The sequence below is a fragment of the Scyliorhinus torazame genome, chromosome 20 (assembly GCF_047496885.1).
Source record: "Scyliorhinus torazame isolate Kashiwa2021f chromosome 20, sScyTor2.1, whole genome shotgun sequence".
In the NCBI taxonomy this organism is placed as follows: Eukaryota; Metazoa; Chordata; class Chondrichthyes; order Carcharhiniformes; family Scyliorhinidae; genus Scyliorhinus; species Scyliorhinus torazame.
In genome coordinates, this window is record NC_092726.1 from 8186621 (window position 1) to 8208086 (window position 21466).

At 58.3% G+C, this 21466-nt stretch overlaps 1 protein-coding gene across 1 annotated transcript in view; it reads left to right on the forward strand.

Annotated features, from left to right (window-relative positions):
• Window positions 1-1330: 1330 nt before the first annotated feature.
• The window catches only part of msmp2 (microseminoprotein, prostate associated 2), a 111937-nt gene continuing 91801 nt past the window's right edge, over window positions 1331-21466 (forward strand). Inside the window, exons 1-3 of the mRNA XM_072485480.1 lie at window positions 1331-1396; window positions 6868-6949; window positions 7499-7613. Coding sequence (XP_072341581.1) covers window positions 1394-1396; window positions 6868-6949; window positions 7499-7613 — 200 coding nt within the window. The 5' untranslated portion in view covers window positions 1331-1393. The remainder of the gene's footprint in view (window positions 1397-6867; window positions 6950-7498; window positions 7614-21466) is intronic.

Sequence of the window (21466 nt, forward strand, 5' to 3'; positions counted from 1 at the left end):
TAATTTCCTTCAGCCATCACACTGCAACTGTGTGTAAGACCCAATTCCAACACCTCTGCCATTTCTGCTGCCTGCCTCGCAGTTTTAATCCTTTGGCTCTTTCCCAAAGACCATCATAGGTTATGTCTATTTTTGATACTCTTATTCACGTGTCAGAATTAATTTATTTAATTTTTTAAAATTCTAGAATATGGGTTACAAAGGGTGTCTTTGGCTATAATGATCTCACTGACACACAGTCCCTTCAAACACGCCGGCAGGCTGTGGTCAGACGCACCTTCCACTCTGAACCCAAGTGGACGTCTGTGGATTGCTCCTCGAACCCACCCCCCCCCCACCCGCCCCCAACCATATGTCTTCTTCATCCCGTGAGCAACCTTATCTGACTGAACTCCAGCTTCCAATCCCACTTTCAAAAGTCACACTTTCAAATCTTCTTTGAAACAATGCCGTCTCTCAGCAACTTCCATCCACAATTCCTGTATGGGTTAAGCACGTCTACCGTTACGATTCCTTTGTCTGAAAGTTTTTTTTACAAAAACTCCGAGTTCCAGCCAACCATTTCCACAATTGTTTTAAATAATTGTTTTAAATTATTCCAGCAAAGCTGAGAGAGATATTCCCCCCTAGGTTTACCCATCCTGACACAGAAACACTAAATTAAACCTACTTAAAACTATATCTTATCGCCAATATTTAACAATGCTGGTGTAAAACTACCTTCTCTAGGCTGACATCTTGCCCTGCTGATCATGTCCATAACTACAGTGGAAAATGAAAATCGCTTCTCGTCACAAGTAGGCTTCAAATGAAGTTACTGTGAAAAGCCTCTAGTCGCCACATTCCGGCGCCTGTTTGGGAGGCTGGTACAGGTGGCACTACTGCTGTCCTTTACTGACATAGAGAACAGTGTTTAAAACTGCCAACACCCACATAGAACAGGCATCAGTGCAGCCTGTCAGGATAATATAGAACAAGATCTGTCCTCAATTGGCTTTGCTCACTTCTGTGGACATACAGACGATGTATTGAATTGAGACAGAGCAAGGTACCATAGACCTGTGGATCACCAGAGGAGAAATAAGGAAGGAAGGAGGGAGGGAGGGGTCATCAGTTACACTTGGATGACCTCTGGGCAGTGCAGCGGATGGTAGAGTCATTGACTAACGGAGGCTTTGAGGCAGATTATTGGCGTCAGTATCAGCGTGAAGATTCTCTCGGATCAGCGAACTTGACTACCGGCCAATGGCTGCTGCTGACGTGGACATCACTGCGGACCACGACAACTTGAACTTTGTATTTTAAAAGTGAAGTATTAAAATTCACACCACCCGACAGAACAGAACAGAAATCACTCTGTCCGTGACAGCAAAGGTGTATCGTTGGGCTGAGTATGGTATGTGTGTGTGTGTGTGTCTGAGTAAGATTATACTGATGAGGGATTATTGATCTGGGAACATTTTCTTGGTGAGGTTACCTGCATTAAGACTTGGATTTGTTCCAGGGTGTTCTCAACATTGATAACAATGGATTGTTTGGGTAAACGAGTCACTTTACAGCTTGGGGATTAGACACAGTCAGCAGGAGGAACCGGGAGTTGGGAGACACAGCTGGAACACACAATATGTGGTTCAGTGTCTCTGAAATACTCCCAAACCTGCTCCCGAGTGAAGACCCTGTGATTGAGGGATTACGGAGTGGGAAACACCTTCTCGTGCTCCCAGAGACGGGAGACCAGGAGACAGCAATGTCCCATGTCCTGGTGAGCATTAACTAACCAGCTCACTGGCAACGTTCAGCAGTCCCTCCCAGGTCCCGAGGGAGAATGACAATAAATGTTAAAAGAGGAACGTTAACCCCTCGCAGACCCTCCAAGTCACCCACCGTCCTGCCTTGGGAATATAGTTCCTTCGCTGTCGCTAGGTCAGAATCCTGGATCACCCTCCCCATCAGCATCTTGGGTGTACCCACACACGTGGAATGCTGAGGTTGAAGGATGCAGCTCATCACCACCTTCTCACGGACCGTTCGAGGTTGAGAATAAAGTCCGCAGATAAAGAACGAGGTGGTGAACGCGCAGAGTGAGACGGAGCGGGTCACAACGGAATGGGCTGGGTCGCCGAGGTACACTGCAGGCGACCCACCGATAAGCTGGTGGATGGAGCTCCAAACGCGCAGAGACGCTGTTAAGCTGGAGTGGACGGTAACAGTGAATGCGGTGGTCGTGGAAGGCCTGGTCCTCTCCTTCAGGAGGCGCTGGAAAAGGAGGAGGAGCGAGAAGCAACGAAAAAGGAGTTGGCAAGGTTGGCGGCGACCCAAGGAACCCTCAAGGGAAAGGTAGAGGATCAGGAGAACCGATCGCACAGCCGGAACCTCCGACTGGAGGGTATTGAGGGCAGGAACGGTGGTCTTTGTGATGCTGTTTTCAGGATGGATGTCGGAGTGTTCACAAAGACCGCTGAAGAGAAGTTCATCAGCGAAGCTAACTTTTATTTACACTACTTAAATTAAGCTTGACCGCTTCATCCTCCAGTGAACGCTAATTATCGTAACCCACACTCTCCTAACACTGGTCTGTGCACTGTAACTCTAACTGTAATCTATCCTCTCTCAATCTCGCCTATTCACTCCAGCCTGCCCTCTGCCAGAACCCGACAGTCTGTGCTTTACATGGTACCGCATCGAACAAATTTAAAAAAAATTTAAAATATTTTTTATTCTCCTCCTTTTTCACATTTTCTCCCAAATTTCCACCCACCAACAATAAACAATAATCAGTAACAAATATGTCAGTCCCCATATCAATAACAACAATCCCATCCTCCCACCAAACCCCAAACATTAGCCCGCATGTTCACAGAAACAAATGACAAAAAGGAATTAGGGATCACCCAGAGTCACCATTAACACAGCCCCCCTCCCCCCAACCCTCCCACTCACCCCCCCCAACTAATGTTCGATGTTATCCAGTTCTTGAAAGTGCATGATGAATAACGCCCATGAATTTTAGAACCCCTCCATCCTTCCCCTCAGTTCAAACTTAACCTTCTCAAGGGTCAAGTATTCCAACAGGTCCCCCCGCCACGCCAGGGCACTGGGTGGAGAGGCTGCTCTCCATCCCAACAGGATCCGCCTTCGGGCGATCAACGAGGCAAAGGCTATGATATCTGCCTCCGCTCCCGTTTCCAACCCTGGCTGGTCCGATACCCTGAATATGGCCTCCCGGGGGCCCGGGTCCAGTTTCACATACACCACTTTAGAAATTACCCTAAACACCTCCTTCCAGTACTCCCCTAGCTTTGGACAGGACCAAAACATATGAACGTGATTAGCAGGCCCCGCCCCCCCCCCGCAACGCTCACACACATCCTCTACTCCTTCAAAGAATCGGCTCATCCTCGCCCTCGTGAGGTGCGCTCTATATCCCACCTCCAGCTGTCTCAGCCCCAACCTCACACACGCGGCATTCACTCTCCGGAGCACCTCACACCAGACCCCCTCCTCTATAACCTCTCCCAACTCTTCCTCCCACTTTGCTTTGATCCCTTCCAGTGGTGCCTTCTCCTCTTCAAATTAGCTCCATAAACCGCTGACACTACCCCCTTCTCCAGTCCCCCTGTCGTCAGCTCCTCCTCCAGCAATGTGGAGGCCGGCTCCACCGGGAAGCTCTGTATCTCCTTCCTGGCAAAATCTCGAATCTGCATGTACCTCAACACTTCTCCCTGCTCCAGCCCATACTTCGCTTCCAGCTCCCTCAATCCTGCAAACCGACCCCGAAGAAACAAATCTTTTAGCGTCTTAATCCCCTTCTCTTCCCATTTCCGAAAACTTCCATCCCACTTCCCTGGCTCAAATCTGTGGTTCCCCCGAATCGGCATTTCCCTTGACCCTGCCCCCAACCCGAAGTGTTGGCAAAACTGCCTCCAGATTTTCAATGAAGCTATTATTACCGGACTCCCTGGATATTTCCCCGGGGCTATCGGGAGCGACGCTGTTGCTAACGCCTTCAGCCCCGACCCCCTGCACAAACTCCCCTCCATTCTGACCCACTGAGAATCAACCCCTCTGACCCAGCTCCGCACCTTCTCCACATTCGCCGCCCAGTAGTAGTACAACAGGTTCGGGAGACCCAAACCCCCTGCCTGCCTTCCCCTCTGCAGTAACACCTTGCTCACTCTGGCCACCTTCCCTCCCCATATGAACGAGGTAATCCTTCCCTCAATCTCTCTGAAAAAAGCCTTTGGAAAATCGGCAGGCATTGGAAAATAAACCGGAATCGCGGCAACACGTTCATTTTAACCGCCTGTACCCGACCCGCCAGTGACAGAGGAAGGCCGTCCCACCTTGCCAGATCGACTTTCACTCTCCCCACCAAACTAATGATGTTGTACCTGAGGAGCCCCCCCCCCACTCCCGGGCAACCTGCATCCCCAGATACCTAAAATGAGTCCCTGCTCTACGGAATGGCAGCCCCCCCACCCCTGCCCCCACCCCGGCCAAGACACCACAAAGTACTCACTCTTGTCTAGATTTAGTTTGTACCCCGAGAAAGACCCAAACACTCAAAGCAGCTCCAATATTCCCCTTATCGACACACTCGGTTCCGACACATATAACAGCAATTCATCGGCATATAAGGACACCCTATGCTCTATCCACCCCCCCCGCACCATTCTTTTCCATACCCCCGAACTTCTTAATGCGATGGCCAACGGCTCAATCGCGAGTGCAAACAGCAGGGGAGACACAGGACATCCCTGCCTAGTCCCACGGTGGAGGGAAAAGTACCTCGAGCTGATATTATTTGTGCGGACACTCGCCCTCGGCACCTTATATAGTCCCTTTACCCAGTTCACAAACCTTGGTCCAATCCCAAACCGCTCCAGGACTGCCATCAGGCATCCCCATTCTACCCGATCAAACACCTTCTCGGCGTCCAATCCACAACCACCTCTGTTTCCTTCCCCTCTGCCGGTGCCATAACCACGTTCAATACCCTTCTAACGCTTAAAAAGAGCTGCCTCCTTCTCACAAACCCCGTCTGATCCTCCCCTATCACCTTCGGGAGGCACTCCTCCAGCCTACCCGCCAGTAGCTTCGCCAACACTTTTACGTCCACATTCAGAAGTGATATGGGCCTATACGACCCACACTCCGTCGGATCCTTATCTTTTTTTAGCAACAGGGAAATCGATGCCTGCCCCAAGGTTTGCTGCAACACCCCCTTCCCTATCGCCTCCTCAAACATCCCCACCATCAGGGGTGCCAACCTATCCTTAAATTTTTTATAATATTCCACCGGAAACCCATCCGGCCCTGCCACCTTACCCGACTGCATCCTCCCAATCGCATCCTTTATCTCCTGCTCCACTATTGCTCCTTCTAATGCAGCCCTGTCCCCCTCCCCTAGCCTCGGGTACTCCAACCCGTCTAGAAATTCCTGCATTTCACGGTCTCCCCCGGGTGGCTCTGACCTGTACAACCTCTCATAAAATTCCTCAAAAACCTGGTTAATCAGATCCGGAGCCACCACCAACTTCCCTGCCTTATCCCTCACCTGCGCAATTTCCCTTGCCGTTTCTTCCCTCCGGAGCCGAGATGCTAACATAGCGCCTTGTCTCCATGTTCGTAAACTGCACCCCTTGCTCGTCTCAGTTGGCGCACCGCCTTCCTGGTGGACAGTCAGTCCAAGCTCGCCTGTAGTTCCTTCCTCTTTTCCAGCTTCGCCGGGTCCCCATCCTCTGCATACCTCCTATCTACCTCCAACATCTCATCGATTACCCTCTGCCGCTCCAACCTCTCCTCTTTGTCCACCCTGGCCTTAAATGAAATCACCTCCCCCTTCAGCACTGCCTTTACAGCCTCCCAGACGACTGCCTTCGATGAGGTGAGGTACCCGTACAATTGAAACCTACATATTCCTCAATTACATTTTCAATTTTCTCACAGAACCCTTAGTCCCCCAAAAGCCCCACATCCAGTTTCCACCCCGGTCTCTGCGCTGCCCCCTTCTCCAGCACCATATCCACCCAATGCGGAGCGTGATCTGACACTGCAATTGCAGAGTATTCCGACCCCTTGACTCCAGCCAGCAAAGCCTTCCCCACCACAAAAAAGTCGATCCGCGAGTATACCTTATGGACCGCTGAGAAAAGCGAGTACTCCCGTTCCCTTGGGTGCAGGAACCTCCAAGGGTCCACCCCTCCCATTTCCACCATTATCCCAGCCAGCGCCTTCGCCCCCCCTGATGGGACCAGCGAGCGCGGCCGTGATCTGTCCAACCTTGGCTCCTGCACCAAGTTCCAGTCCCCCCCCTCCACATTCAGCTCATGCGTGTCCAAGTCGGGAATAGCCCCAAACACCTTCCTCGCAAATCCCACATCGTCCCAATTGGGACCGTATACACTTAACAGCACCACTAATCTCCCCACCAGCGCCCCTGCCACAATCACATATCTGATCTGCCACCTCCTTCTCCATCTGGAAGCGTACTGTATACTGAACATTTCTATAATGTCACAGGACAGTTTGCTTCCAGATGACTGCCTGAACCACCGTCGATGTACAATTTTGTAAACACGTGTGTTGGTCCTGACTCGCTATTTAAAATTCGCAATGAAATGACAAAACCCTGATAAAACTATTTTTGAAAAGGATTGAGAAATAGATCCCTTGTTCCACTCGCTTTGTGACAGGTCAGCCAAACCTTATCCCACAATCCTCTCCACGAGAAGTGATTCCAACTGCCTGTGGGTGGCTTCTTGGGAAACGCTCTGAATGGTAACAGTTGGGAATTACTGTGAACTAAGTCAATGACTGAATTCCTCAACGTGTTCTCTTTCTGTTCCCTCCACCCCAACCCAACAGGTGTGCGTTACCCTTCTGCTCCTGGCTGTGGGACACGGGCAATCGGCCTGCACCAAGACACGTCAGACAGACTCCGATCGAGGTACCTACTCAACCTTTCCAAACCCTAGACTCCCTCTGGGTGGGGAAATGAGCCAGGTCTGGGAACTGAGCGCGCACCCTCACCCGCTGAGTGTTGTCAATGGCTACAGACCCCAAGGGCATCATGGTGAAGGCCCTGCCTCTCAAAACTTCCCCAAGCCACATGGAGCTTTCCCTCAGGGATTGACTTACGCGTCCTCCTCTCCCGCGAGGCTCTGGGAAGGGATGGGTCAAATAGTCCGCATTGCCGAACCAGCAAGCTCCTGCTGCAGGGGCGGAAGGCTTGTCCGGTGAATGCAAAGGAGATTCCAGCTTCAGTCACGCTCTGAGGGATGGATCCCCTTGGAAAAGGAACCTGCTCTTCCCAGGTCCAGAGAGACCGGTGATGGACATTAAGCCGATTTAGCTGCCCAGGCAATCCTTCCAAAGCACAAAGATCAAAGTTACCCCATTATACTTCTTCAGACTTCGACGACAGTGACAGACTAACCTCTCTCTCTTTCTCTTTTCTCTCTGCCACTCTCCTCTCCATATCAAATTGGAATTCCAGCATCAAAGAAATGTCAATGTGAAGGTGGAATGTTGTGTAACGTTGGGGATTCCTGGAGAAACTCGGACTGTCAGAACTGTCACTGCATGGGTGACTGGGTGAAGTGTTGTTCAGTGTAAGTCCTGACCGACCTGACCTCGCGGAACTCTGCATGAATGTTTCTTATTGAGCGCAAAGTGGGTTGGATTTCACAGCAAGACCTGGACGTCAGTTCTGTCTTGTTGCACTCGTCAGGGATTGTGGAACCACCTTGTGGGTCCATTTGCAGAGCCCAGACACATGGGGACATTTCTACAGAAGGAGAAAGGTTGTAGATATCATCGCTGTGCTGTGTTCCGCCGACAGTCAAAAACAAAACAAAGACTGGGTGACATGACACTCCGCCGCTCTGGCGATGTCACGTCGCTGTCGCAACAAGGAATATTCCACACGTTCCGGGTAGCTGACTGATGGGAAAATAATCCCGGGAATGACGGTCTTCTGGCAGAATGGAGGCTGGGATATGTCACAGTGTCCAGCAGATTTCCATTAACAGGAGGAGCGGTGGAGACGGAGGGAGGGTGGAGATGAAGGGAGAATGGAGATGGAGGGAGGGTGGAGATGGACAGAGGGTGGAGATGGACAGAGGGTGGAGATGGAGGGAGGGTGGAGACGGAGGGAGGGTGGAGATGAAGGGACAATGGAGATGGAGGGAGGGTGGAGATGGACAGAGGGTGGAGATGGACAGAGGGTGGAGATGGAGGGAGGGTGGAGATGGAGGGAGGGTGGCGATGGAGGGACGGTGGAGACGTAGGGAGAGTGGAGACGGAGAGAGGGTGGAGATGGAGGGACAGTGGAGATGGACGGAGGGTGGAGATGGAGGGAGGGTGGAGATGGACAGAGGGTGGAGATGGAGGGAGGGTGGAGATGGAGGGAGGGCGGAGATGGAGGGAGGGCGGAGATGGAGGGAGGGTGGAGATGGACAATGGGTGGAGATGGAGGGAGGGTGGAGATGGAGGGAGGGCAGAGATGGAGGGAGGGCGGAGATGGAGGGAGGGTGGAGATGGAAGGAGGGTGGAGATGGAAGGAGGGTGGAGATGGAGGGAGAGTGGAGATGGAGGGACGGTGGAGATGGAAGGAGGGTGGAGATGGAAGGAGGGTGGAGATGGAAGGAGGGTGGAGATGGAAGTAGGGTGGAGATGGAGGGAGGGTGGAGATGGAGGGAGGGCGGAGATGGAGGGAGGGCGGAGATGGAGGGAGGGCGGAGATGGAGGGAGGGCGGAGATGGAGGGAGGGCGGAGATGGAGGGAGGGCGGAGATGGAGGGAGGGTGGAGATGGAGGGAGGGTGGAGGTGGAGGGAGGGTGGAGATAGAGGGAGGGTGGAGATGGAGCGAGGGTGGAGATGGAGAGAGAGAGAAGGCGGAGAGAGGGTGGAGACGGAGGGAGGGTGGAGATGGAGGGACGGTGGAGATGGAGGGAAGGTGGAGATAGATGGAGGGTGGAGATAGAGGGAGGGTGGAGGCGGACCGAGGATGCAGATGGCGAGAGTGTGGCGATGGAGGGAGGGTGTTGGTGGAAGGAGGATGGAGATGGAGGGAGGGTGTAGATGGAGGCAGGGTGGAGATGGAGGGAGGGTGGAGACAGAGAGAGAGTGGAGATGGAGAAAATGTGGAGATGGAGAATGGAGATGGAGGGAGAGTGGAGATGGAGGGAGGGTGGAGACGGAGGGAGAGTGGAGACGGAGAGAGAGTGGAGATGGAGGGAGAGTGGGGATGGAGGGAGAGTGGAGATGAACGGAGGGTGCAGATGGAGGGAGAGTGGAGATGGAGAGAGGGTGGAGATGGAGGGAGGGTGGAGATGGAGGGAGGGTGGAGATGGAGGGAGGCTGGAGATGGAGGGAGGGTGGAGATGGAGGGAGGGTGGAAATGGACGGAGGCTGGAGATGGGGGGAGGGTGGAGATGGAGGGAGGGTGGAGATGGAGGGAGGGTGGAGATGGAGGGAGGGTGGAGATGGAGGGAGGGTGGAGATGGACAGCGGGTGGAGATGGAGAGAGGGTGGAGACGGAGAGAGGGTGGAGATGGAGGGAGGGTGGAGAGGGTGGGAGGGTGGAGACGGAGGGAGAGTGGAGATGGAGGGAGGGTGGAGATGGAGGGAGGGTGGCGATGGAGGTAGGGTGGAGATGGAGGGAGAGTGGAGATGGAGGGAGAGTGGGGATGGAGGGAGAGTGGGGATGGAGGCAGAGTGGAGATGGAGGGAGAGTGGAGATGGAGGGAGGGTGGAAATGGAGGGAGGGTGGAGATGGATAGAGGGTGGAGATGGAGGGAGGGTGGAGATGGAGGGAGGGTGGAGATAGAGGGAGGGTGGAGGCGGACCAGGGGTGCAGATGGCGAGAGTGTGGCGATGGAGGGAGGGTGTTGGTGGAAGGAGGGTGGAGATGGAGGGAGGGTGGAGATGGAGGGAGGGTGGAGATGGAGGGAGGGTGGAGACGGAGGGAGGGTGGAGACAGAGGGAGGGTGGAGACGAAAGGAGAGTGGAGTTGGAGATAGGTTCGAGATGGAGGGAGTGTGGAGATGGAGGGAGGGTGGAGACGGAGGGAGGGTGGAGACGGGGGAAGGGTGGAGATGGAGGGAGAGTGGAGATGGAGGGAGAGTGGAGATGGAGGGAGGGTGGAGATGGAGGGAGAGTGTTGATGGAGAGAGGGTGGAGAAGGAGGGAGGGTGGAGATGGAGGAAGAGTGGAGATGGAGAAAGGGTGGAGATGGAGGGAGTGTGGAGATGGAGGGAGGGTGGAGATGGACGGAGGGTGGAGATGGACGGAGGGTGGAGATGGACGGAGGGTGGAGATGGACGGAGGGTGGAGATGGACGGAGGGTGGAGATGGAGGGAGGGTGGAAATGGAGAGAGGGTGGAGATGGAGGGAGGGTGGAGATGGAGGGAGGGTGGAGATGGAGGGAGGGTGGAGACGGAGAGAGGGTGGAGACGGAGAGAGGGTGGAGACGGAGAGAGGGTGGAGACGGAGAGAGGGTGGAGACGGAGAGAGGGTGGAGACGGAGAGAGGGTGGAGAGGGTGGGAGGGTGGAGTCAGAGGGAGGGTGGAGATGGAGGGAGAGTGGAGACGGAGGGAGGGTGGAGATGGAGGGAGGGTGGAGATGGAGGGAGGGTGGCGATGGAGGTAGGGTGGAGATGGTGGGAGGGTGGAGATGGTGGGAGGGTGGAGATGGAGGGAGGGTGGAGATGGAGAGAGGGTGGAGATGGAGCGAGAGTGGAGATGGAGGGAGGGTGGAGATGGACAGAGGGTGGAGATGGAGGGAGGGTGGAGATGGAGGGAGGGTGGAGACGTTGGGAGAGTGGAGATGGAGAGAGGGTGGAGATGGAGAGAGGGTGGAGATGGAGAGAGAGTGGAGATGGACAGAGGGTGGAGATGGAGTGCGGGTGGAGATGGAAGGAGGGTGGAGATGGAGGGAGGGCAGAGATGGAGGGAGGGCGGAGATGGAGGGAGGGTGGAGATGGAAGGAGGGTGGAGATGGAAGGAGGGTGGAGATGGAGGGAGGGTGGAGATGGACAGAGGGTGGAGATGGAGGGAGGGTGGAGATGGACAGAAGGTGGAGATGGAGGGAGGGTGGAGATGGAAGGAGGGTGGAGATGGAGGGAGAGTGGAGATGGAAGGAGTGTGGAGATGGAGGGAGGGCGGAGATGGAGGGAGGGCTGAGATGGAGGGAGGGCGGAGATGGAGGGAGGGCGGAGATGGAGGGAGGGCGGAGATGGAGGGAGGGTGGAATTGGAGGGAGGGTGGAGGTGGAGGGAGGGTGGAGGGAGGGTGGAGGGAGATGGAGGGAGATGGAGGGAGGGTGGAGATGGAGGGAGGGTGGAGATGGAGGGAGGGTGGAGATGGAGGGAGGGTGGAGATGGAGGGAGGGTGGAGATGGAGGGAGGGTGGAGATGGAGGGAGGGTGGAGATAGAGGGAGGGTGGAGATAGAGGGAGGGTGGAGATGGAGGGAGGGTGGAGATGGAGCGAGGGTGGAGATAGAGGGAGGGTAGAGATGGAGGGAGAATGGAGATGGAGAGAGGGTGGAGATGGAGAGAGAGTGAAGGCGGAGAGAGGGTGGAGACGGAGGGAGGGTGGAGATGGAGGGAGGGTGGAGATGGAGGGAAGGTTGAGAAAGATGGAGGGTGGAGATAGAGGGAGGGTGGAGGTGGACCGAGGGTGCAGATGGCGAGAGTGTGGCGATGGAGGGAGGGTGTTGGTGGAAGGCGGATGGAGATGGAGGCAGGGTGGCAATGGAAGGAGGGTGGAGATGGAGGGAGGGTGGAGATGGAGGGAGGGTGGAGATGGAGGGAGGGTGGAGATGGAGGGAGGGTGGAGATGGACAGAGGGTGGAGATGGAGGGAGAGTGGAGATGGAGGGAGGCTGGAGACGGAGGGAGAGTGTAGACGGAGGGAGAGTGGAGATGGAATGAGAGTGGGGATGGAGGGAGAGTGGAGATGGAGGGAGGGTGGAGATGGAGGGAGGGTGGAAATGGAGGGAGGGTGGAAATGGAGGGAGGGTAGAGATGGATAGAGGGTGGAGATGAAGGGAGGGTTGAGATGGAGGGAGGGTGGAGATGGAGGGAGGGTGGAGATGGAGGGAGGGTGGAGATAGAGGGAGGGTGGAGATAGAGGGAGGGTGGAGGCGGACCAGGGGTGCAGATGGCGAGAGTGTGGCGACGGAGGGAGGGTGTTGGTGGAAGGAGGGTGGAGATGGAGGGAGGGTGGAGATGGAGGGAGGGTGGAGACGGAGGGAGGGTGGAGCCGGAGGGAGGGTGGAGACGGAGGGAGGGTGGAGCCGGAGGGAGGGTGGAGACGGAGGGAGGGTGGAGACGGAGGGAGGGTGGAGACAGAGGGAGGGTGGAGACGAAAGGAGAGTGGAGATGGAGATAGGTTCGAGATGGAGGGAGTGTGGAGGTGGAGGGAGGGTGGAGACGGAGGGAGGGTGGAGACGGGGGAAGGGTGGAGACGGGAAGGGTGGAGATGGAGGGAGAGTGGAGATGGAGGGAGGGTGGAGATGGAGGGAGGGTGTATATGGAGGGAGAGTGGAGATGGAGAGAGGGTGGAGATGGAAGGAGGGTGGAGATGGAGGGAGAGTGGAGATGGAGAAAGGGTGGAGAAGGAGGGAGTGTGGAGATGGAGGGAGGGTGGAGATGGACGGAGGGTGGAGATGGAGGGAGCGTGGAGATGGAGAAAGGGTGGAGATGGAGGGAGTGTGGAGATGGAGGGAAGGTGTAGATGGACGGAGGGTGGAGATGGACGGAGGGTGGAGATGGAGGGAGGGTGGAGATGGAGGGCGGGTGGAGATGGAGAGAGGGTGGAGACGGAGAGAGGGTGGAGATGGAGGGAGGGTGGAGAGGGTGGGAGGGTGGAGTCAGAGGGAGGGTGGAGATGGAGGGAGGGTGGAGATGGAGGGAGAGTGGAGACGGAGGGAGGGTGGAGACGGAGGGAGGGTGGAGACGGAGGGAGGGTGGCGATGGAGGTCGGGTGGAGATGGTGGGAGGGTGGAGATGGTGGGAGGGTGGAGATGGTGGGAGGGTGGAGATGGAGGAAGGGTGGAGATGGAGGGAGGGTGGAGATGGAGGGAGGGTGGAGATGGAGCGAGAGTGAAGATGGAGGGAGGGCGGAGACGGAGGGAGAGTGGAGATGGAGGGAGGGTGGGGATGGAGGGAGGGTGGAGATGGAGGGCGAGTGGAGATGGGCGGAGGGTGGAGACGGAGAGAGGGTTGAGACGGAGAGAGGGTGGAGATGGAGAGAGGGTGGAGACGGAGAGAGGGTGGAGTTTGAGGGAGAGTGGAGACGGAGAGAGGGTGGAGATGGAGAGAGGGTGGAGATGGAGGGAGGGTGGAGATGGAGGGAGGGTGGAGACGGAGAGAGGGTGGAGACAGAGAGAGGGTGGAGACGGAGGGCGGTTGGAGACGGAGGGAGGGTGGAGATGGAGAGTGGGTGGAGATGGAGGGAGGCTGGAGATGGAATGAGAGTGGAGATGAGGGAGGGTGGAGATGGAGGGAGGTTGGAGATGGATGGAGGGTGGAGATGAAAGCAGAGTGGAGATGGAGGGAGGGTGGAGATGGAAGGAGGGTGGAGATGGAAGGAGGGTGGAGATGGAGGGAGAGTGGAGGTGGACAGAAGGTGGAGATGGAGTGAGGGTTGAGATGGGGGGAGAGTGGAGATGGACAGAGGTTGGAGATGGAGGGAGTGGAGATGGACAGAGGGTGGAGATGGAGGGAAGTTGGAGATGGACAGAGGGTGGAGACGGAGGGAGGGTGGAGATGGAGGGAGGGTGGAGATGGAGGGAGGGTGGAGATGGAGGGAGGGTGGAGATGGACAGAGGGTGGAGATGGACAGAGGGTGGAGATGGACGGAGGGTGGAGATGGACGGAGGGTGGAAATGGAGGGAGGGTGGAGATGGACAGAGGGTGGAGATGGAGGGAGGGTGGGGATGGAAGGAGGGTGGAGATGGAGGGAGGGCAGAGATGGAGGGAGGGCGGAGATGGAGGGAGGGTGGAGATGGTAGGAGGGTGGAGATGGAAGGAGGGTGGAGATGGAGGGAGGGTGGAGATGGAGGGAGGGTGGAGATGGACAGCGGGTGGAGATGGAGAGAGGGTGGAGACGGAGAGAGGGTGGAGATGGAGGGAGGGTGGAGAGGGTGGGAGGGTGGAGACGGAGGGAGAGTGGAGATGGAGGGAGGGTGGAGATGGAGGGAGGGTGGCGATGGAGGTAGGGTGGAGATGGAGGGAGAGTGGAGATGGAGGGAGAGTGGGGATGGAGGGAGAGTGGGGATGGAGGCAGAGTGGAGATGGAGGGAGAGTGGAGATGGAGGGAGGGTGGAAATGGAGGGAGGGTGGAGATGGATAGAGGGTGGAGATGGAGGGAGGGTGGAGATGGAGGGAGGGTGGAGATAGAGGGAGGGTGGAGGCGGACCAGGGGTGCAGATGGCGAGAGTGTGGCGATGGAGGGAGGGTGGAGACGGAGGGAGGGTGGAGACGGGGGAAGGGTGGAGATGGAGGGAGAGTGGAGATGGAGGGAGAGTGGAGATGGAGGGAGGGTGGAGATGGAGGGAGAGTGTTGATGGAGAGAGGGTGGAGAAGGAGGGAGGGTGGAGATGGAGGAAGAGTGGAGATGGAGAAAGGGTGGAGATGGAGGGAGTGTGGAGATGGAGGGAGGGTGGAGATGGACGGAGGGTGGAGATGGACGGAGGGTGGAGATGGACGGAGGGTGGAGATGGACGGAGGGTGGAGATGGACGGAGGGTGGAGATGGAGGGAGGGTGGAAATGGAGAGAGGGTGGAGATGGAGGGAGGGTGGAGATGGAGGGAGGGTGGAGATGGAGGGAGGGTGGAGACGGAGAGAGGGTGGAGACGGAGAGAGGGTGGAGACGGAGAGAGGGTGGAGACGGAGAGAGGGTGGAGACGGAGAGAGGGTGGAGACGGAGAGAGGGTGGAGAGGGTGGGAGGGTGGAGTCAGAGGGAGGGTGGAGATGGAGGGAGAGTGGAGACGGAGGGAGGGTGGAGATGGAGGGAGGGTGGAGATGGAGGGAGGGTGGCGATGGAGGTAGGGTGGAGATGGTGGGAGGGTGGAGATGGTGGGAGGGTGGAGATGGAGGGAGGGTGGAGATGGAGAGAGGGTGGAGATGGAGCGAGAGTGGAGATGGAGGGAGGGTGGAGATGGACAGAGGGTGGAGATGGAGGGAGGGTGGAGATGGAGGGAGGGTGGAGACGTTGGGAGAGTGGAGATGGAGAGAGGGTGGAGATGGAGAGAGGGTGGAGATGGAGAGAGAGTGGAGATGGACAGAGGGTGGAGATGGAGTGCGGGTGGAGATGGAAGGAGGGTGGAGATGGAGGGAGGGCAGAGATGGAGGGAGGGCGGAGATGGAGGGAGGGTGGAGATGGAAGGAGGGTGGAGATGGAAGGAGGGTGGAGATGGAGGGAGGGTGGAGATGGACAGAGGGTGGAGATGGAGGGAGGGTGGAGATGGACAGAAGGTGGAGATGGAGGGAGGGTGGAGATGGAAGGAGGGTGGAGATGGAGGGAGAGTGGAGATGGAAGGAGTGTGGAGATGGAGGGAGGGCGGAGATGGAGGGAGGGCTGAGATGGAGGGAGGGCGGAGATGGAGGGAGGGCGGAGATGGAGGGAGGGCGGAGATGGAGGGAGGGTGGAATTGGAGGGAGGGTGGAGGTGGAGGGAGGGTGGAGGGAGGGTGGAGGGAGATGGAGGGAGATGGAGGGAGGGTGGAGATGGAGGGAGGGTGGAGATGGAGGGAGGGTGGAGATGGAGGGAGGGTGGAGATGGAGGGAGGGTGGAGATGGAGGGAGGGTGGAGATGGAGGGAGGGTGGAGATAGAGGGAGGGTGGAGATAGAGGGAGGGTGGAGATGGAGGGAGGGTGGAGATGGAGCGAGGGTGGAGATAGAGGGAGGGTAGAGATGGAGGGAGAATGGAGATGGAGAGAGGGTGGAGATGGAGAGAGAGTGAAGGCGGAGAGAGGGTGGAGACGGAGGGAGGGTGGAGATGGAGGGAGGGTGGAGATGGAGGGAAGGTTGAGAAAGATGGAGGGTGGAGATAGAGGGAGGGTGGAGGTGGACCGAGGGTGCAGATGGCGAGAGTGTGGCGATGGAGGGAGGGTGTTGGTGGAAGGCGGATGGAGATGGAGGCAGGGTGGCAATGGAAGGAGGGTGGAGATGGAGGGAGGGTGGAGATGGAGGGAGGGTGGAGATGGAGGGAGGGTGGAGATGGAGGGAGGGTGGAGATGGACAGAGGGTGGAGATGGAGGGAGAGTGGAGATGGAGGGAGGCTGGAGACGGAGGGAGAGTGTAGACGGAGGGAGAGTGGAGATGGAATGAGAGTGGGGATGGAGGGAGAGTGGAGATGGAGGGAGGGTGGAGATGGAGGGAGGGTGGAAATGGAGGGAGGGTGGAAATGGAGGGAGGGTAGAGATGGATAGAGGGTGGAGATGAAGGGAGGGTTGAGATGGAGGGAGGGTGGAGATGGAGGGAGGGTGGAGATGGAGGGAGGGTGGAGATAGAGGGAGGGTGGAGATAGAGGGAGGGTGGAGGCGGACCAGGGGTGCAGATGGCGAGAGTGTGGCGACGGAGGGAGGGTGTTGGTGGAAGGAGGGTGGAGATGGAGGGAGGGTGGAGATGGAGGGAGGGTGGAGACGGAGGGAGGGTGGAGCCGGAGGGAGGGTGGAGACGGAGGGAGGGTGGAGCCGGAGGGAGGGTGGAGACGGAGGGAGGGTGGAGACGGAGGGAGGGTGGAGACAGAGGGAGGGTGGAGACGAAAGGAGAGTGGAGATGGAGATAGGTTCGAGATGGAGGGAGTGTGGAGGTGGAGGGAGGGTGGAGACGGAGGGAGGGTGGAGACGGGGGAAGGGTGGAGACGGGAAGGGTGGAGATGGAGGGAGAGTGGAGATGGAGGGAGGGTGGAGATGGAGGGAGGGTGTATATGGAGGGAGAGTGGAGATGGAGAGAGGGTGGAGATGGAAGGAGGGTGGAGATGGAGGGAGAGTGGAGATGGAGAAAGGGTGGAGAAGGAGGGAGTGTGGAGATGGAGGGAGGGTGGAGATGGACGGAGGGTGGAGATGGAGGGAGCGTGGAGATGGAGAAAGGGTGGAGATGGAGGGAGTGTGGAGATGGAGGGAAGGTGTAGATGGACGGAGGGTGGAGATGGACGGAGGGTGGAGATGGAGGGAGGGTGGAGATGGAGGGCGGGTGGAGATGGAGAGAGGGTGGAGACGGAGAGAGGGTGGAGATGGAGGGAGGGTGGAGAGGGTGGGAGGGTGGAGTCAGAGGGAGGGTGGAGATGGAGGGAGGGTGGAGATGGAGGGAGAGTGGAGACGGAGGGAGGGTGGAGACGGAGGGAGGGTGGAGACGGAGGGAGGGTGGCGATGGAGGTCGGGTGGAGATGGTGGGAGGGTGGAGATGGTGGGAGGGTGGAGATGGTGGGAGGGTGGAGATGGAGGAAGGGTGGAGATGGAGGGAGGGTGGAGATGGAGGGAGGGTGGAGATGGAGCGAGAGTGAAGATGGAGGGAGGGCGGAGACGGAGGGAGAGTGGAGATGGAGGGAGGGTGGGGATGGAGGGAGGGTGGAGATGGAGGGCGAGTGGAGATGGGCGGAGGGTGGAGACGGAGAGAGGGTTGAGACGGAGAGAGGGTGGAGATGGAGAGAGGGTGGAGACGGAGAGAGGGTGGAGTTTGAGGGAGAGTGGAGACGGAGAGAGGGTGGAGATGGAGAGAGGGTGGAGATGGAGGGAGGGTGGAGATGGAGGGAGGGTGGAGACGGAGAGAGGGTGGAGACAGAGAGAGGGTGGAGACGGAGGGCGGTTGGAGACGGAGGGAGGGTGGAGATGGAGAGTGGGTGGAGATGGAGGGAGGCTGGAGATGGAATGAGAGTGGAGATGAGGGAGGGTGGAGATGGAGGGAGGTTGGAGATGGATGGAGGGTGGAGATGAAAGCAGAGTGGAGATGGAGGGAGGGTGGAGATGGAAGGAGGGTGGAGATGGAAGGAGGGTGGAGATGGAGGGAGAGTGGAGGTGGACAGAAGGTGGAGATGGAGTGAGGGTTGAGATGGGGGGAGAGTGGAGATGGACAGAGGTTGGAGATGGAGGGAGTGGAGATGGACAGAGGGTGGAGATGGAGGGAAGTTGGAGATGGACAGAGGGTGGAGACGGAGGGAGGGTGGAGATGGAGGGAGGGTGGAGATGGAGGGAGGGTGGAGATGGAGGGAGGGTGGAGATGGACAGAGGGTGGAGATGGACAGAGGGTGGAGATGGACGGAGGGTGGAGATGGACGGAGGGTGGAAATGGAGGGAGGGTGGAGATGGACAGAGGGTGGAGATGGAGGGAGGGTGGGGATGGAAGGAGGGTGGAGATGGAGGGAGGGCAGAGATGGAGGGAGGGCGGAGATGGAGGGAGGGTGGAGATGGTAGGAGGGTGGAGATGGAAGGAGGGTGGAGATGGAGGGAGGGTGGAGATGGAGGGAGGGTGGAGATGGACAGCGGGTGGAGATGGAGAGAGGGTGGAGACGGAGAGAGGGTGGAGATGGAGGGAGGGTGGAGAGGGTGGGAGGGTGGAGACGGAGGGAGAGTGGAGATGGAGGGAGGGTGGAGATGGAGGGAGGGTGGCGATGGAGGTAGGGTGGAGATGGAGGGAGAGTGGAGATGGAGGGAGAGTGGGGATGGAGGGAGAGTGGGGATGGAGGCAGAGTGGAGATGGAGGGAGAGTGGAGATGGAGGGAGGGTGGAAATGGAGGGAGGGTGGAGATGGATAGAGGGTGGAGATGGAGGGAGGGTGGAGATGGAGGGAGGGTGGAGATAGAGGGAGGGTGGAGGCGGACCAGGGGTGCAGATGGCGAGAGTGTGGCGATGGAGGGAGGGTGTTGGTGGAAGGAGGGTGGAGATGGAGGGAGGGTGGAGATGGAGGGAGGGTGGAGATGGAGGGAGGGTGGAGACGGAGGGAGGGTGGAGACAGAGGGAGGGTGGAGACGAAAGGAGAGTGGAGTTGGAGATAGGTTCGAGATGGAGGGAGTGTGGAGATGGAGGGAGGGTGGAGACGGAGGGAGGGTGGAGACGGGGGAAGGGTGGAGATGGAGGGAGAGTGGAGATGGAGGGAGAGTGGAGATGGAGGGAGGGTGGAGATGGAGGGAGAGTGTTGATGGAGAGAGGGTGGAGAAGGAGGGAGGGTGGAGATGGAGGAAGAGTGGAGATGGAGAAAGGGTGGAGATGGAGGGAGTGTGGAGATGGAGGGAGGGTGGAGATGGACGGAGGGTGGAGATGGACGGAGGGTGGAGATGGACGGAGGGTGGAGATGGACGGAGGGTGGAGATGGACGGAGGGTGGAGATGGAGGGAGGGTGGAAATGGAGAGAGGGTGGAGATGGAGGGAGGGTGGAGATGGAGGGAGGGTGGAGATGGAGGGAGGGTGGAGACGGAGAGAGGGTGGAGACGGAGAGAGGGTGGAGACGGAGAGAGGGTGGAGACGGAGAGAGGGTGGAGACGGAGAGAGGGTGGAGACGGAGAGAGGGTGGAGAGGGTGGGAGGGTGGAGTCAGAGGGAGGGTGGAGATGGAGGGAGAGTGGAGACGGAGGGAGGGTGGAGATGGAGGGAGGGTGGAGATGGAGGGAGGGTGGCGATGGAGGTAGGGTGGAGATGGTGGGAGGGTGGAGATGGTGGGAGGGTGGAGATGGAGGGAGGGTGGAGATGGAGAGAGGGTGGAGATGGAGCGAGAGTGGAGATGGAGGGAGGGTGGAGATGGACAGAGGGTGGAGATGGAGGGAGGGTGGAGATGGAGGGAGGGTGGAGACGTTGGGAGAGTGGAGATGGAGAGAGGGTGGAGATGGAGAGAGGGTGGAGATGGAGAGAGAGTGGAGATGGACAGAGGGTGGAGATGGAGTGCGGGTGGAGATGGAAGGAGGGTGGAGATGGAGGGAGGGCAGAGATGGAGGGAGGGCGGAGATGGAGGGAGGGTGGAGATGGAAGGAGGGTGGAGATGGAAGGAGGGTGGAGATGGAGGGAGGGTGGAGATGGACAGAGGGTGGAGATGGAGGGAGGGTGGAGATGGACAGAAGGTGGAGATGGAGGGAGGGTGGAGATGGAAGGAGGGTGGAGATGGAGGGAGAGTGGAGATGGAAGGAGTGTGGAGATGGAGGGAGGGCGGAGATGGAGGGAGGGCTGAGATGGAGGGAGGGCGGAGATGGAGGGAGGGCGGAGATGGAGGGAGGGCGGAGATGGAGGGAGGGTGGAATTGGAGGGAGGGTGGAGGTGGAGGGAGGGTGGAGGGAGGGTGGAGGGAGATGGAGGGAGATGGAGGGAGGGTGGAGATGGAGGGAGGGTGGAGATGGAGGGAGGGTGGAGATGGAGGGAGGGTGGAGATGGAGGGAGGGTGGAGATGGAGGGAGGGTGGAGATGGAGGGAGGGTGGAGATAGAGGGAGGGTGGAGATAGAGGGAGGGTGGAGATGGAGGGAGGGTGGAGATGGAGCGAGGGTGGAGATAGAGGGAGGGTAGAGATGGAGGGAGAATGGAGATGGAGAGAGGGTGGAGATGGAGAGAGAGTGAAGGCGGAGAGAGGGTGGAGACGGAGGGAGGGTGGAGATGGAGGGAGGGTGGAGATGGAGGGAAGGTTGAGAAAGATGGAGGGTGGAGATAGAGGGAGGGTGGAGGTGGACCGAGGGTGCAGATGGCGAGAGTGTGGCGATGGAGGGAGGGTGTTGGTGGAAGGCGGATGGAGATGGAGGCAGGGTGGCAATGGAAGGAGGGTGGAGATGGAGGGAGGGTGGAGATGGAGGGAGGGTGGAGATGGAGGGAGGGTGGAGATGGAGGGAGGGTGGAGATGGACAGAGGGTGGAGATGGAGGGAGAGTGGAGATGGAGGGAGGCTGGAGACGGAGGGAGAGTGTAGACGGAGGGAGAGTGGAGATGGAATGAGAGTGGGGATGGAGGGAGAGTGGAGATGGAGGGAGGGTGGAGATGGAGGGAGGGTGGAAATGGAGGGAGGGTGGAAATGGAGGGAGGGTAGAGATGGATAGAGGGTGGAGATGAAGGGAGGGTTGAGATGGAGGGAGGGTGGAGATGGAGGGAGGGTGGAGATGGAGGGAGGGTGGAGATAGAGGGAGGGTGGAGATAGAGGGAGGGTGGAGGCGGACCAGGGGTGCAGATGGCGAGAGTGTGGCGACGGAGGGAGGGTGTTGGTGGAAGGAGGGTGGAGATGGAGGGAGGGTGGAGATGGAGGGAGGGTGGAGACGGAGGGAGGGTGGAGCCGGAGGGAGGGTGGAGACGGAGGGAGGGTGGAGCCGGAGGGAGGGTGGAGACGGAGGGAGGGTGGAGACGGAGGGAGGGTGGAGACAGAGGGAGGGTGGAGACGAAAGGAGAGTGGAGATGGAGATAGGTTCGAGATGGAGGGAGTGTGGAGGTGGAGGGAGGGTGGAGACGGAGGGAGGGTGGAGACGGGGGAAGGGTGGAGACGGGAAGGGTGG